Source organism: Asterias amurensis, chromosome 3 (assembly GCF_032118995.1).
Source record: "Asterias amurensis chromosome 3, ASM3211899v1".
NCBI lineage: Eukaryota > Metazoa > Echinodermata > Asteroidea > Forcipulatida > Asteriidae > Asterias > Asterias amurensis.
Genome location: NC_092650.1, coordinates 21,750,246 through 21,767,294, shown reverse-complemented (window position 1 = coordinate 21,767,294; position 17,049 = coordinate 21,750,246). Strand labels below are relative to the sequence as shown.

The following is a 17,049-nucleotide window of genomic DNA, read 5'->3' as shown; positions in this document are numbered from 1 at the left end:
TAAGCAATGCTAAGAGATAGGACCAGTCCTAAGTTAGGATGAGTTACTGGTCCTAACTTAGGACCAGTCCTATCTCTTAGCATTGCTTAGGACTAGTCCTAAGTTGGGACTACCTTTGTAAAATCGACCCCAGTGTCTATAATGACCTGTATTGTTATTTAAAGAAATGCAGGTTGTCCAGTTTTTATACTGCTTTAGCAGTTTACATGAACACGCCTAATTCAAGTTTGCATTGTCGTTAAGTGTATTATAGTTATTGCAGTTAGGCAAACAACGTTAGTTTTCAATTTAATGTGTGCCTCCCTCTGAACAGACTTAGGAACAAGCTTTTATGTTAATTTGAACTCCTGGTTTTATAACATAATTAACTAAGTGAAAATAAAATAAAATACTTAGGTTTATCGCGATTCAGAATCGCAATGTGTTATGGGTAGGCAGATGGGGCATTTGCTACCGCGGTGCATGTTGTCATGCATGACGTGCGCATGCATGTCCTATATCTTTGTGTGGGTTCAACGGCGCCCTCTCTTGCTATTCGCGATAAACCTTATTCAGAAAAAAACTTTCAGACTAGGGATTGTTGTAATGGTAGGGTTACAACTTTCCAGGAATTTTTCTTTTGAGTTTGAATGGTAGGACTTTGCTCTGCACCATAGAAATAGAACCCGGAGAACGCCGAGTGTCTCATTGTGCGTGCGGTTTCGTTGTGAGACCATTTTTATGGACGCGCATACGCCATTTTCGTTACGCGTGTATCGCAAAATATTTTGCTATACAATTTTGCCATACAATGACATCATCATTGACCAATGAAAACACTAGAAATGGTCTATGTGCGTTGACATCTTGCCATTTTGCCATACGCGCGTGTCACACGATGATATTTTGCCATACGCACGGTATTGCTCAGCGTTCTCCGGGTTCTATTTCTATGCTCTGCACTGACTGCAATGTCACAGTTCAAGAGTGAATCTTCCCACATACATGTAAATACAATGTGTGATACATGAAATTATACCTACCATGGACACTGAGGTTAGATTTACTGTGAAGGATGAAGGTGTCACATGTATGACCTTGTCAGTGGAGTGCAAATGAGGTCACAGTAGTGTGATCTTACTTAAAGGCAGTGGACACTATTGGTAATTGTCCAAGACTTGCCTTCACAGTTGGAGTATCTCAACAAAACATAAAATAACTAACCTGTGAAAATTTGAGCTCAATCGGTCGTCGAAGTTTAGTTAGGAGATAATAATGAAAGAAAAAAACACCCTTGGCACACGAAGTTGTGTGCGTTTAGATGGTTGGTTTCAAAACCTTAAGTTCTAAATCTGAAGTCTCAAAATCAAATTCGTGGACAATTACTTCTTTCTCGAAAACTACATCACTTCAGAGGGAGCTGTTTCTCACGATGTTTTATACCATCAACCTCTCCCCACTATTGGTCACCAAGAAAGTTTTTATGCTAATAATTATTTTGAGTAATTACCAATAGTGTCCACTGCCTTTAATGTTGTTGAAAATGGAGGGGAGAGACATGTACTGTACATGTAGGCAGAGTTTGGATGACAGAACAAAGGAATACATAAGAAGCAATGCTGTTCTCACATTGGAATTCGTACATGTATGTTCTCACATTTTTTTTGGTGCCATGTCAGTCCAATAGAAATGTGTAAGCATGGGCTTAAGTTATAATCTGGGCTTCAGTTTACGTTTGTAGGTCTGTATGCTGTAGCAAATTATGTCATTCACAATTTTTCCATTTACTACATGTATTATGTATGTTCCTTATCATGTTTTAAGCCAGGGCAACTCGGCAGTAAGCAGAGTCATTTTAAAGCTGGGCCCAAAACATATTTCATGAATTCTGTATTGTACATAATTCATGTATTATAACATGACAAAATCATGTCAAGTTATTAATCAATAAAAATACATGTACGTGCTTGTTGTACAGTACACATACATGCTTCGTGTTCGTAAACATTGATAATTTAAGTTGCATGGTTGTACCCCTGCATAGCCTTGCAACATGACACCCTCTGGGGAGCCTGGCAAAGCCTTTGCCTTTTATGAATAGCCCCATCCATCCGAGGGTATGGACACACTTACATGTACACACGGAGCCCCGAGTCCCTGACAAACTACATGTACAAAGAGAACTGTAGGTGACATTTCGGACAGACAGATCTTTCTCGTCTCGATCTGGCTGGTGAATGGGCGAGGATATTGATGCTAAATATAAACCATTCACTGACGAGAAGAAGTACCGTAGCTCTGAGAAAAACAGCATGCTGTGTTTTGAGATAGTGTGGAGGATTTTGCATTGTGTCATTGTCAAAGTGATTATTTTTGTATTGACAATGTTATTTGTTTGTATTGTTCAGAAGACTCCCTGTGAGAAAACAGTACAAGAAGCTCTTCTTATTTTGTTTAATGCAAAATTGAGTATAATGATAATTTTGGTTTACCCTTACACCGATGTTACAAAGCACTTGTATACTTAGCACTATCCCGAGTTCTGTGAAAACAATCACAGGCATTTTACTCTGGTGGGATTCGAATCCACGACCCTTGCATCGAGAGCAGTGTCTAACCAAATAAACCATCTAGATTGTCCAGTGGCTAGAGGCAGTTTCAAATCGTTAGTTTCAGCATCGGGTACCGCAACGATTGTTAAATTTGCAAAGTTGAGTTTTGAGGCCAGCCTCCACTTTTCTCTTTTATAATACTGAAAAATACAGGCTTGTGATGTGTCATTATTATTAATATTAAAGGAACACGTTGCCTTGGATCGCTCGAGTTGGTCTGTGAAAAGCACTTGTAACCGTTTGTTATAAAATGCATGTTAGAAAGATGTTTTTACAATGATCCTCACAAATGTTCCTCGAAAATGCATGGTTTTACTTTTACTTTGCGAACTAACACGGTCGGTCATTTATGGGAGTTCAAAATTTGACTCCCATAAATGGTAGTCATTAAATTCTACTTTTCAAATATCTTCCTAATCATGCATTTTATAACAAGCGGTTACAAATGCTTTTCAAAGACTAACTCGACCGATCGAAGGCTATGTGTTCCTTTAAGTTTATTCAGTTTCACCAATCTGATTCATTAATCCTTCCTAATTACATGTTGTTAATGAAGGCAGTAATGAGAAGTTGATCACTCTGCACTACTCATTTGTATAGCATTAACGAGTACCATGTGTTCACAACATGTGTTATTTTAGTGATGGACCTTGTGGTTTATAGGCACTGGACACTATTGGCAATTACTCAAATCAATTATAAGCATACATGCAAAAACTAACTTGGTAACGAGCAACGGAGAGCTCTTGATAGAATAAAATATTTTAACTACCTCTGAAGTCGGGTAGTTTTTTAGACAGAAGTAATTTCTCACTGAAATATTTGAATTGAATTTGAGACTTCAGTCAGCTGATCTTTGTTTATGTTGCCCTCTTTGCAGTTGTGATTACTCTGTTATCAATAAAAGTCAATATAAACCACAAGGGAAACTCCAAAGGGAAACTCCAAAAATCAATAAAAGTCCTTAGCATTCTTATTTGGTATTCTGCTGTGGCTACCTTGTGTTGTTGCGCCCATCTCCTTATCTTGGCGATTAATAACCGAGTAAATGGCAACAGCAAAGATGTTGTATTGAACCATTCAGTGCAGTTACTGGGTGAAAATATCCAAGACATAGAAGTGTATGTACACGGTACATGTCACAGACTTTCCACTCGGTGAAAATTATACTGTCAGTATAAAGTCAGGGAACCCTCAAACAAATGTTTCCTATTGTCACTCCGTTTATGTCATGTAATTGGGTAATTATTATCCAATTTGTCAACAAACAAAAATGGAGGAGCATATATTGCATTCAATGGAACAAGGAAATGATGTGTTATTGTTGATCATTCATTGCATGAAGGCGACCTCCTATGCCACACTAGCCTTGAATTTCACTCTTAAAGGGGCACAACAATTTTCCTCTGGTGAAGGGGCAGGCTATGAGAAAAATATAACATGTGTTTTGGAACTTAAAGGCACTATTCGTAATTACTCAAAATATTTATTAGCATAAAACCTTACTTGGTTACGAATAATGGGGAGAGGTTGATTGTGTAAAACATTCTGAGAAACGGCTCCCTCTGAAGTGGAGTAGTTTTCGAGTAAGAAGTAATTTTCTACGATTTTGATTTCGAGACCACAGATTTAGAATTTGAGGTCTCGAAATCAAGCATCTGAAAGCACACAATTTCGTGTGACAAGGGTGTTTTTTCTTTCGTTATTATCTCGCAACTTTGACGACCAATTGAGCTCAAATTTTCACAGGTTTGTTATTTTATGCATGTTGAGATACACTAAGTGAGTGTGAGAAGACTGGTCTTTGACATTTATCAATAGTGTCCAAAGTCTTTAAATTTCAAGTTCAATTTCAATTTCAATTCAGTTTATTATCCACGATGGGAAATTCATTTGGGCCTTTTGTACAACAAATTTACCAAATTTAAAACAGATTGCATGCAACAACAACTAGTCTATAAATTTATATACATTTCATGTACATGTAGGACTACTTGTATCTGTAAATTTGTGGATCCTTTTACTGGCCTTCAGAAATTGCAAACTTGACCCAATTTCTTGACATCCTGTAAAGCAGGAATGCATGTAATTATAAAATGTCTGTGAATGGAACATGCTTATTATAATACACACGTAAATAGGGAACATGACACAGCGAAATGGATTCATTCTGAAAATGCATTCAGTGTCCGTAGAGACAGAACCACAGTTGCAACAAAATAATATGTTTGGGTTTGTTTTTGTGTGTTTTAACAATGTGTTCTGCTTCTTTCAAATTTGCTTGTAAACCAGTATACATGCATTATTGGTCCCATTTGTACACACACAATATCTTGTACTTGAAGTAATTAAGAGAAAAACTTTTTAAAAAGTTTTAAGCAATAAAAGTACTCCAGTTTACCAATGTAATGTTGCACTACAGAACTACTAAAAAGAGAACCTTGAAAAACATTACATGGTGCCATCAGAATTAGGTCTCATACATGTATGTCAAAAACATAGTCCCAAATCTTGCAGGTAATACTAGTGTTATAGCGCCAGGAGTGTCACTGAGTGACGGATATGTGCGCTATATCAGAGGCCACAATTATTATTAAAATTATTATTATTATTATTACTACATAAAACTACAAGTGTGTACCTATACTAAAAGATTGTGAAAATAAATTTCCATGGCTTTACTAGACATGTTAAACCGACCCTGCAGGCCCACGCCATATTGGCAGTCCCACTGCTCATGCTCAGATCATCTATAACCCCCAAGAGCACCTCCCTGCCACACAATTTCTATCCCTAGGGAAACCCTAGTATCCATGGTTACGCGGGTTGCATAATGGAAATCCACCCTAAGGTGCACTGGACAGTAACAGTCTATCCTTTCACAAAATTCACAATACTGGGTTGGGTGCAGGACGCATGGGGTAATATGTCAAGTGGCTATGCTGTGTGTGCGCTGAGCCTTGTGGCTCATCAGTTTGGTGGGTGGGAAATTGTCAGAAAAACAACCTTTCACATTTTGTATCCAGGTTTATACACAAGTGTGCAGACATGTACACCCACTTCTTTCTTGCATAATTCTGCTCATTTTTGAGGTCTCCACATTGACATGTGTATTCAGTGCTATTCACATGACAGCAGTTTTACTCTGGTCCCTTGCTTAAACTTTAGCATGGTTGTAAAATGTTTGACAAGATTTTTTCAAGAGAAAATTGTTGTCCTTTCACATGCTGTACATTTTGTAAATTTTTAACAAACATGTGTCCCTTGCTAAATTGATCCCACGTTAAAGGGGCTGAAGTGTACAGTGTATGGTTCACACTGGATAGCTTTGCATAAGATCTAGTTAAACAACTTTCACTTACAATCAAGTTGCATCCTGGTGTTTAATGAACAAAAAGACAGACTTCCCCTTCACAACATGCATACAAAAATATAATGGTTGTAATTTTTCAAGTACCTGAGTTATTCAAAGTGTTTCACATACTGGTGATATTTAGCTCCCCATTAGGGCTATTCATTATAGTCAATGTTACAAAATTTCGTCTCAGTGAGTCGAAAATTATTTTAATGTAAAACGTATTTTCGTGACATTGTTTTGCTCATTTTTCTAAAACTACAGCACGTAATATTTAAAGGGAATCTTTCTACTATTACTATCTTCAAACGGTGTAGGTTTATTGTAAATAAGTGGAGATTGTCTTCTTAGTCTTCTCACTCGGTGTATCTCAACATATGATCAAAATAAAAAACCTAAATCGGTCATCGAAGTTGCGAGATAATAATGAAAGAAAAAACACCCTTGTCACACGAACTTGTGCGCTTTCAGATGCTTGATTTCAAGACCTCAAATTCTAAATGTGAGGTCTCGAAATCAAATTCTTGGAAAATTACTTCTTTCTCGAAAACTACGCTACTTCAGAGGGATTTGTTTTTGACAATGTTTTAAACTATCAACAGCTCCCAATACAAGTAAGGTTTTATGCCGATAATTATTTTTAGTTATTATTACCAATAGTGTCCACTGCCTTTAAATAAACCTCCCACCAGAAAACAATTGAAGATGAGACTAAATAAAAAGAATCCACGCTACGCTGTTTACTCATCGACATGCCACGGTAATTTTAATTGTGCATCGGTGAAGATCAATTTTATTTACAGCCTTCCGCTCGTCACGAAGGCCACCCACTGCACCTGTGATGTACCCTTGCATCTAAACATGTGATGGATGTGTGTTACATGTAAAGTAGTGAGTTCAAGTACACACGGACCTTTTCTAGACATGATTTGCATTGTGATGTTAATACAGATCAATGCAGACCTCAAATTAACCCATGGCACCCACAGCATTTGCGGTGGAGCCCTGTGCTTTTGCTGTGGTGCCATAGGCCGTATGCATTGACGTCATCCAGCAGCCATCTTGGTGGAAAAAACGGTGACAAAAACAATCAAAACGCACAGATTTGTACGCGCGGCGCACAGGATTGGCCAAATGAACAACCTCCTTTTGACCTCTAGGTGGGGGCGCCCTACTGAAATGACGTCATGTGCATTTAAGGTCTATTGCAAGATTTCAACACAAATTTACATTTAGTCAAAGTGCCTCCAACCCACTTTACTAGAGGAAGATTTGTGAGCCCCATCAGGGCCCAATTTCATAGAGCTGCTTAGCACAAAAATTTGCTAAGCATAAAATTTCTTCCTTGATAAAAACAGGATTATCAACAAAATTTCTTGCATATTGCTTGTTGCTGGTATTCAGCTGTTGTTTGCTTATATCCTGAAAATCACATGGAAATTTGGTTGGTAATCCTGTTTTTATCAAGGAAGGAAATGTATGCTAAGGAAATTTTTATGCTAAGCAGCTCTATAAAATTGGGCCCAGGTGCGAAGTTCAAGGCATGTCAATGTACAATGAGTAACAGTAGTGCTTTAGTAATAGTAGTAACACTGTAACATCCCCAGATATTAATTTGAACACTTTGCATTGATGATCCATAATTTATAAATTATTGATTAATACAATGTTGGCTAAATGTTCAATAAAAACAAAAAGTTAGACATTATGGGCCAGATAAATAAAAACTAGCATTTGCTTTTACTAGTCTTTTGCTTAAATCCTTATAAATAAAAGTAAGCCTTAATATTGCAAGTAATTGGTCGAACTAGTCGGTTAAATCAATGCTTGAGGGACTCTTCTTATTGAGATGTAAATAAAACCGACATTTTACTATTACCTGTATAGTTTCACAAAATACTGGGCCGTATAAAGACCAGCATTAACAAAATGTCGATAAGTTTAAGATCAGGCATGAGAGTTTGCTCAAATCTCTATAAATAACCTTTTACTGGAAAAACACCATTTACTTGAACGGATTAGTAAGTGGTCGGAGAAAAGCACAATAGTGGGGTATTCAGGAGTATAACAATAGAGGCATGGACTCGCAGATCAATAGCGATTAACTGAAATGCAGGCGGGGTAGTTTCCACTTAGTCAAGTTTTTGATGGCGGCAGTGGCTATATGAGGAAACAGCTAGCCTCTCCACGCCAGAGCTCAAGAGATTGGTTCTTTTAGAGCAATTAAAGTACACAACAAATTTATAAGTAACATTTATAGTTGGATCATTAGGCCAAGGGAAAAATAACCCTTCAATACTGACGCGATACCGAGCCATATATGCAACACTTTTGTTTAAGTAAAATCTCAAGCACCTCATGCAGTAGCTTGTAAAAATATAAGTAATTGCTACAGTATGTTAGTAAACTGTCGTTTTTATTTATATGTCTATAAAGTGAAAGGTAATCCAGCGAGCAAAATGTTCATGCCTGATCTTTTACTTTTCAGTCTTCTTGCTAATGCTGAACCTTTAACTTGATAAGTAATTGCTAGTTTTTATTTATCCGGCCCAATATCTACAACAACCAAACTTTGTATTTTATGATGCCTTCAGTGTAGGCCTATGTAATCTCTGGGTATAGTTTTATTGTAAATATTGATTATTTTTTATGGTATTTTGTGAGACAAATATTTCAAATTCCTCTTTATTGTTTTTAATCATTGGCTAGTTAAACCTCTCTTATTCTACTTCTGTTTGTAATACGTTGTATATACTGTATTATAACACCCCTTACAAGTGGTCTGCCTGCTCATTGGTTTAGAGCGCGTCACATGACATGTCTTAGTTTTGCTAGACGACGGCCATGTGATAGTGCGTCAGTTTGCCGTGCGCTAGTCCGAAGACTAGCACACGGCGTGCAGTACCCAGACGGGAAAATAGAACGTTTGGGAGTCATAGTTTTAACCATAGCACTCGAAGCAGTCAATATTTGTATACTAGTTTTCAACATAGAAAATGCAGACTTCAATAGAAGGTAAAGTTTTTTATGTTACACATAAACTGAACAAACATACATGTACTGTAAATTCAATCTTCCAATTCCGTTTCATGGTCTTGCTCAAATTTGATGAATGTGGCTAATTTGTGCCCTAAAGTCAATCAAATTCTAAGCGTGAGGACATAAAATATGCCTGTCATTTTTGGTGTCCAGTCTAACGCTGCATTGCCTTAAATGCTGCACTTAACACACAGGGACACGGACACACCCCCCCCCCCCCCTAATGGTGCAAACAAAATTATGATGATGATGATAGCGAATTCGTGTGAGTTGGGTCAATTACAAAGTCAATCTGTGGGGCTATTGAGTTGTAACACGGAGTGGAATATTAGGGTAACTGCGACAGCTCCTGCCTGTCCAGAACATCCAATGTTTGGTCTTAACGTTCGTAAGTTTGGTCTTAAATTCGTGCGGATAATTTTTAAAAATTGTTTGTAATTGTTTAAAATTCTAAAATTGCGATAATTATCTGACTTTTTTTTTGCCCCCCCCCCCCCCATTTTTTTCCAAGATCAAATTCACAAAAAACATCAAGATAAAACCATAACCATATAATAACGCTCTAGATTGCAGAGCCTAGCTTTTTAAAACCAAAGATAAATGCTAATATTGGGCTTCATGCTCACGAGTTTTCGAGTTTGCATTCTTTCGCGATTTGTACTCCGGGTTCAGGTTTTTTTTCTCAACAGCTAACACATCCCTGGGTATACCATGTTTCATCGACTCAATCAGTGTCTTGATGCCTGTTTGTTATCTCATTGACAGATATCTGGAGTCTAGGAGTTCTACTCTACATGTTGGTATGCGGTGAGCCGCCCTTCAACGAAACAAACGACAGCGAAACATTAACGATGATAATGGACTGTAAATATGGCTTGCCAGACTACATCTCACAAGACTGTAAAACGTAAGTTGGGTTTGAGGAGTGCGAGGCAGAGGGCGGGGGAAGGGATAACAGTTATCATTACACCTTACTTTTCTTTGAACAGTTTGGTCACTTGTAAGCATTTGTTTCTGGCAAAATAATTTGGTAAAGAGAAAGTTCATTGTTGTTGTTTCACTCAGGTTACACATATCCAATGGTATTGAAATTAAATGAGGTTTACTGCACGCAGACGCATGCTGGCCAAGAACTGCGCTGAAGCAGTGGAAGCAATTGCCTCCATTGCCTCTTGACATATTTCCAATTACATTTCCTAATGGGAGTGCCCTTTTACCAGCAGGCGAAATTTGTCTTGCCCTTTACAGAACGACGGAAATGTCTGCTTGGCACACAAATTGGGGGCAAACAGAACATGTATGTAACAAGTAATAAGTGTGTTGGTTTAGAATGTATCAACATAAACCACAAGGGAAACTGACTGGGTAAATTTGTAAATGATTTTGAGGTTGAACAAAGAATTGACTAGAGTGGGATTCGAACCAACGACCTCCGGATTAACGTGCCGGCGCTCTACCAACTGAGCTATCTAGCCCTATATTGGCGGTGTCCCTATTTTGTCAATTTCTTTGTTCGGGGTGCCAGTCAGAAGCCATACAACTGTTAACTGCTGTGTAGCCAGGGATCACACCCAAATTACGATACAACCTGGGAAGCGGCAGCTAGGGGATCACCTTAAGGGGATGCGACTTTTTGTTTCAGATATCAACATAAACCACAAGGGAAACTGACTGGGTAAATTTGTAAATGATTTTGAGGTTGAACAAAGAATTGACTAGAGTGGGATTAGAATGTAAATATAATTTCAAAATTTTGATTCTTTTTTTTAGACCTTTTGTCAGCAATAACTCTCAGGTCTCTGATTATGAGACCCATTTACTGTACACATATATGAACCACCTCTAGGTTTACAAGGTGCTACACGTACAACTTGTGTATGTTTGTAAAGGAGTGGAGTTTATCAAAACCTTTTTAAATCAACCTGCGTCCAATGCTCAGGAACAACAAATTCCACTCATCTAGCTGTCAAGTGGGGTCTCCTTGTTCTACGTATGTAAAAACATACATCTGGGCCCAATTTCAACAGAGACGCTTTTAGCATAAAATATTGCCTAACAATTTTCTGCCGAGAAAAATTGAGAAGAAGACCAGTCAAAGATTGTACATTTGGCTGGGCCCAATTTCATAGAGCTGCTAAGCACAAATATTTGCTCAGCATGAAATTTTTGGCTTGATAAAAACAGGATTACCAACCAAATTTCCACGTGATTTTCAGGAGATAAGCAAACAACATCTGAATACCAGTAGCAAGCAATATGTAACAAATGGAAATATGGTTGGTAATCTTATTTTTATTAAAGAAGAATTTTCATGCTAAGCAAATTTTCATGCTTAGCAGCTCTATGAAAATGGGCCCTGATAGTTTTAATTTACTTTTGTGTGTCACTGCAATCCTATAGACATTATGTTTCACAGGCATAACCATTTGGGTGGGATTCGAACCCCCAACCTTTGAAGTACATCTACGGGTAAGCTTTAATAGATTTTTTCAATCTTTTTTTTTCTTTTTTTCTATTTTTTGTGTGTGACTGCAGTCTTATAGACAGTATGCTTCAGAGGGATCCGGAGAAGAGGCACAACTTGGAGCAGATCTTCAACAGTCGTTGGTTGAAACAGGGCAAAGCGGCCAAGATCAGCGAGCCGCTCATCACCAGACACGACATCTCAGAGGCGGTACATGAGAGCATCGTGGAGAAACTGGTCTCAGGGAATATCGCTGATCGGACAACCATCATGAAGTGAGTGCTCAAGCTTCGGTGGGAAGGGGGGCGGGCTTATTTTAAAGAGTCGCTCAGTTCAAAAAAGTTGCTTAGCAGAAATGGACACTTTAGAGGCAGTGTAAATAAGTGTGGGTAATTTTATGTGCATAACACAACACAGGGGACTTACATGTACAGCTTAACGTCTCACGAGGAGGGTAAAACAAGTGTCTTGTTTTAGGAGTACATGTATCATCAAAGACAAACCTCGAACCCACAGATCAGAAACACCAGGGCCAAATTTCATAAACTTGGTTACAAGGACAAAAGCTTGCTTAGCACTTTATGAATTGCTCATCAGAAAAAGTTTTTTTCTGCCAAAATTACATTCAAAAGTTTACACTGTTGTGACTGGTGCCTCACTCAAGTTTTGCTTTGCAAACAATTTTGCAAGCAGTGTTTTCTGCTTAGCAGCTTTATGAAATTGGGCCCTGCGCTTTGAGTCTGGTGTATTTGACCGTTCGAAATGCTCGTTGCTCATGCTACCACAGTAGTACACACATGTACAGTACATCTATGGTCAATGAAAATCAGACAAAATGGTTGTTTTCCTTGTGACAACAGTGACATCACATTCGCATAGAGTATTATTTCAAATGCAATAAATGAGGAAAAATATAAGAAGGGTATAGTAACAGGTATTCTGTTATTCATTATGTATTAATCACAAACTTTAATATGGCATATCTACAAGGTCATAGTATGACACGCATCTTTGAAATCATAAATATTAGTCATCCGATAAGTACATGTGCTTATAAAATAATGAATGCAATTTTGTTTTGTACTGGTACGTACACTATACAGTATCCATACAGTTCCAAGTATTTATTTACAGCGGAAAATGTGCCCCTGAAAAGAAAAAGAAAAAAAAAAAGATTGTCAAGCGCAACTCCACATTTTTTTCACATGTCAGAAACGTAGTTTCCTGAGCGGTTTGTGTGACTTGATATGTTGAGATTTGTTACTTTCATGTTAAACAAACAGTCTGACCAAAATATTCCTTGTTGAGATGTCGGCTGTTACAAATATTGAAGGTTTAGTCTCGGTCTCAGTTTTGGAGCTACATGTAAGGTCTTTGGTTTTCATGTCCAGACCTCGATACCTTAATTTCATATTTTTATTGTCAATAAACGTAGACAAAAGGAACACTAAAGAATAATAAAATTAATTGACAGCTTAATTTTCAAGCTGTTTTTTTTTCTTCTTGTTTTTTCTTCTTTCTTTTTCTTGGGCAGCAGTGCAGCACGGTCACAATTTTCCCTGTACAACTTTTAAACCCACCATTTGAGTGGCTTAGTGAAGCCATTATATGAAACAGTATTGGTTTACAGCAAAAACAAATTCCATACAAAAATACAGAAAGATGGATTGAAAAAATTTATTTATTGTTTACAGTACAGATTTGTCCTAGGTCTTGGTTTTTCTTGGTCTCGATGGGGATGTCTTGGATAATCAGGTCCTGGTCTCAGAGATGCTGAGGGGGCGGCCTCAATCTCTTACTTTGTTGTCTCGACTACATGTACATGTACAAGCCTGATGTGGTCAGTGTACTGTTACGCAAGTGACCGTGAAATTGCCCATATTATACAGTGTATAGATTGCCTACCATGATGTATACAGTATGTCACCTTGACTCTTAATGTTGTGCACATGTACAATGCTGGATTGAATGAAGTTGGTTTGAAACTAACCATTCTTCAGCTGTACATTGTGCACTAAAACCAATTTGACTTGTCATCAAGTTTACAAGATGACCTTAAGAGAGATTCTAATTTTTTTCATCATCTTTATTTAAAGCCATTAGAGACTTTCAGTAAACAGTATTGTTCAAGGCCCACACTTTGTGTATCACAACTTATATATAAAATAACAAACCTGTGAAAAGTTAGGCTCAATTGGTCATCGGAGTCGGGAGAGAATAACGGGAAAACCCACCCTTGTTTCCGCACGTTTCGCCGTGCCATGACAGGTGTTTAAAATAAACTTGTAATTCGCAATATCGAGAATTGATATTGTTTTAATGTTTTCTCAAAAAGTAAAGCATTTCATGAAATAATATTTCAAGAGAAGTCTTTCACCATTACCGTTTGTAAACCCTGTAAGTTATTTGTAAATCGGAGAACTTTTAATTTGTTTTCTATTCCGAAAGTGTCCAATGGCTTTACTCCAAACATCGTGAAATTAATTCCAAGCACTTAACCATGCACAAAACCTGTGTTGGAGCTACATCAGGGGTCAAAATTGCAGCTAGCCCGGAGTAACCAGATTTACAGTCGGGCTACTCATTATTTTCCAGTTTGATAATGACGAGGAATAATGGACTGTGCTGATCTGAAGGGTACATATTTTAAAATGAAATACTTTCGGTGACCAATTTGGCCATGCCTCAAGACGTAATGTGTTTTTTGGGGGGCTACCAAAATCTCATTAGGGCTACTACAAAATCTTGGTTACTAGCCCTGCTGACTACCATGAAAAAACCACTTATTTTTGACCCCAGTAGGCCTACATGTACACGATGACAGCAACATCCCTAAGTGTATTTTCACACAAAAAACGGACATTGTACACATAAATTATGTGAAGTATCATGGACATCTGTACTGTGCGCATAATGAGGGACAAGGATAGGGGAATTTTGCTTTATGAACTGGATGAATTCAGTCAACAGAGGGCAGGCTTGCATGGGGGTCTTAAAATACAGCTGTACTGAGAGAATTGAAAACAAGAGCAGGAGCCAAAAAAAGTGACAGTGAACACTTTCCCTTGTACAGCACAGTGCAAAATGCTACACAAAATGTTTCAAGTGCTACTCGTAAATCATGATTTGCACTCAATTATATGCTTTCATTGGCACAAAATAAGTTGAGTCTAAATTTCTTGCTTTTGCAAAATTGCTGTACGAAATCGCTCCCTGTGTATGTGGGAGATTGGTTAGAAGTAACAGGGTCGTGGACTGTGTCTGAGTCTGGAAAATTCCATTGTTTGGTGTAATCTTAACTCTTCATGTGGGAATAATTTTATAGCACTCCGAACCACTCAAAACTCAAAGTTACCCTACAAATTAGCAGAAAAATAAGGTCGCTGCAGGAAACCGAGGCAGGAACTGTTTTTGTCAAGGGTAGTGAGGCCCTGATCAAAAACTCCACTCAACGCAAGGCCATCAAGTCTATTATACACAGTTCATCACATGCACATTTTAGTCAGATACATACAACTAGAATCTAGTTTGTCAGATAAAGACAAGACTTTTAGGGAAACAGAGGATTTTTTGGACCAAACTAGCAAAGGATAAAATTAACAGAAGAACTGAAAATCTACTGTATCAATGATAATTTGTTGTTTGCATTTTGGAGTAGATACAATTGCAAATGCACATATTATTCAATCAACCATAAACGAGGTGAAATGGCTTCTCACTTTCAAGGTTTGAAACAGTATTCAATAAGCTTGGGCGGTTCCAGAAATTTGGGGCTCGGTTCCGGTTCCGAAAAAAAGCTCGGTTCTGAGACATACCCGGTTCCAATTCAATATAAAACATAAGCCGCCCGTCCCGAGCTCACACACACACAATTGAGCCGATCTATTTTAACTGAAAATAACCAAGTTAATCAGACATCGGTTCCGAGCTCACACACACACAATTGGAGCCGATCTATTTTTAAAGAAAATACCAGAATACCCACCCCAATGATCAGACATCGTGCCACCGAGCACCTATTTTCCCTGCATTTAAACAAGTCTTTGATTTAGCCGGCAGTACGATCGTTGTGTAGCAGTATGTCCGTAGTGCAGTACATCCGTAGTACATACAAGTGTACTATGCCTGTACATGCCTGTACATACATACATACAGCACTGTGTGTTTTGTGCATGGGGCAAGCTTTTATGAATATGGATATATCGGCAGCCAATCACAACGTGCTGTCTATACATGTACATGTATATGCATGACATGTACATGCATACATGTGGTGGTTGTAGAAGATGCCTGTGTGTGCACTGTGTATGCAGCAGCCACATGTGATAGTTGATACTCATGTCGGCTTGAAGCCTTTGCACACTGTATCTGCGGTCACCACTTTCAACATCAAGCCTCAATTTCTAGAGCCGGTTCGTCGCAGGATCGGCTTCACAGAGCCTTTTATAATTGGGACTCGGTCTTTTAAAATCGGAACCGACAAAAGCGGGTACCCGGTTCCACAGAAGAGTGGAACCGCAAGTCCGGTTTTCAATTTGGAACCGGGTAGAACCGGGTAACCGAAGGGACCGCCCAAGCTTAGTATTCAATGAACAACGCTTCTCACAAAATTCGCATGTAGGGGTCACTGACCCGGGCCCAGTTTCAGCTGCTTAAAGGAAGTGGACACTATTGGTAATTACTCAAAATAATTATTAGCATAAAACCTTTCTTGATTACGAGTAATGGGGAGAGGTTGATAATATAAAACACTGTGTGAAACGGCTCCCTCTGAAGTAAAATAATTTTTGAGAAAGAAGTAATTTTCCACGAATTTGATTTTGAGACCTCAAGTTTAGAATTTGAAGTCTCGAAATCAAGCATGTGAAAGCACACAACTTCGTGTGACAAGGGTGTTTTTTCTTTCATTATTATCTCGCAACTTCAACAACCAAATGAGCTCAAATTTTCACAGGTTTGTTATTTTATGCATATGTTGAGATAGCCTACACCGAGTGAGAAGACCGGCCTTTGACAATTACCGATAGTGTCCACTGTCTATAATTACATTATGCATACAATTAAACTAAACTGTGAAAATTTCAAATCAGAAGTTGATGGTATTTTTGAGATGTTGCCAAAAATCCTGAGCGATTATGTCCGCACATGAAGAATATCTGTAATTTCAATACAAAATCTGAGAGACATTACTCAGCCTGTCAGTAATGCTTCACAGATTCAAAGTTCTGGGGATAAAAACTGATACATGAATGTTACTCAGGTGGGATTCGAACCCACGACCCTTGCAATTCTAGAGCAGTGTCTTACCAACTAGACTACCGAGGTTGCCCGAGTAACATGCCTGTGATATTTTTTCACAAGACTCGGGAAAGTACTGAGTATACAGTGCTAACACACATCGGTATATGGGTAAAAACCAAAATTAATATTCTTTATCCCCGATGCAAATTTAACATCTATTATATCGTTGCGGTACCCGCTGTCAAAACATAGGATTCGAACTACCTCTAGCTACCGGGCAACCTCGGTAGTCTAGTTGGTAAGACACTGCTCTAGAATTGCAAGGGTTGTGGGTTCGAATCCCGCCCGAGTAACATGCC

General features: G+C 38.3%; 1 protein-coding gene across 1 annotated transcript in view; it reads left to right on the top strand.

Annotated features, from left to right (window-relative positions):
- Positions 1 to 17,049, top strand: part of LOC139935209 (uncharacterized) — a 39,823-nt gene that overhangs the window by 11,850 nt on the left and 10,924 nt on the right. Inside the window, exons 2-3 of the mRNA XM_071929696.1 lie at positions 9,751 to 9,892; positions 11,521 to 11,724. Coding sequence (XP_071785797.1) covers positions 9,751 to 9,892; positions 11,521 to 11,724 — 346 coding nt within the window. The remainder of the gene's footprint in view (positions 1 to 9,750; positions 9,893 to 11,520; positions 11,725 to 17,049) is intronic.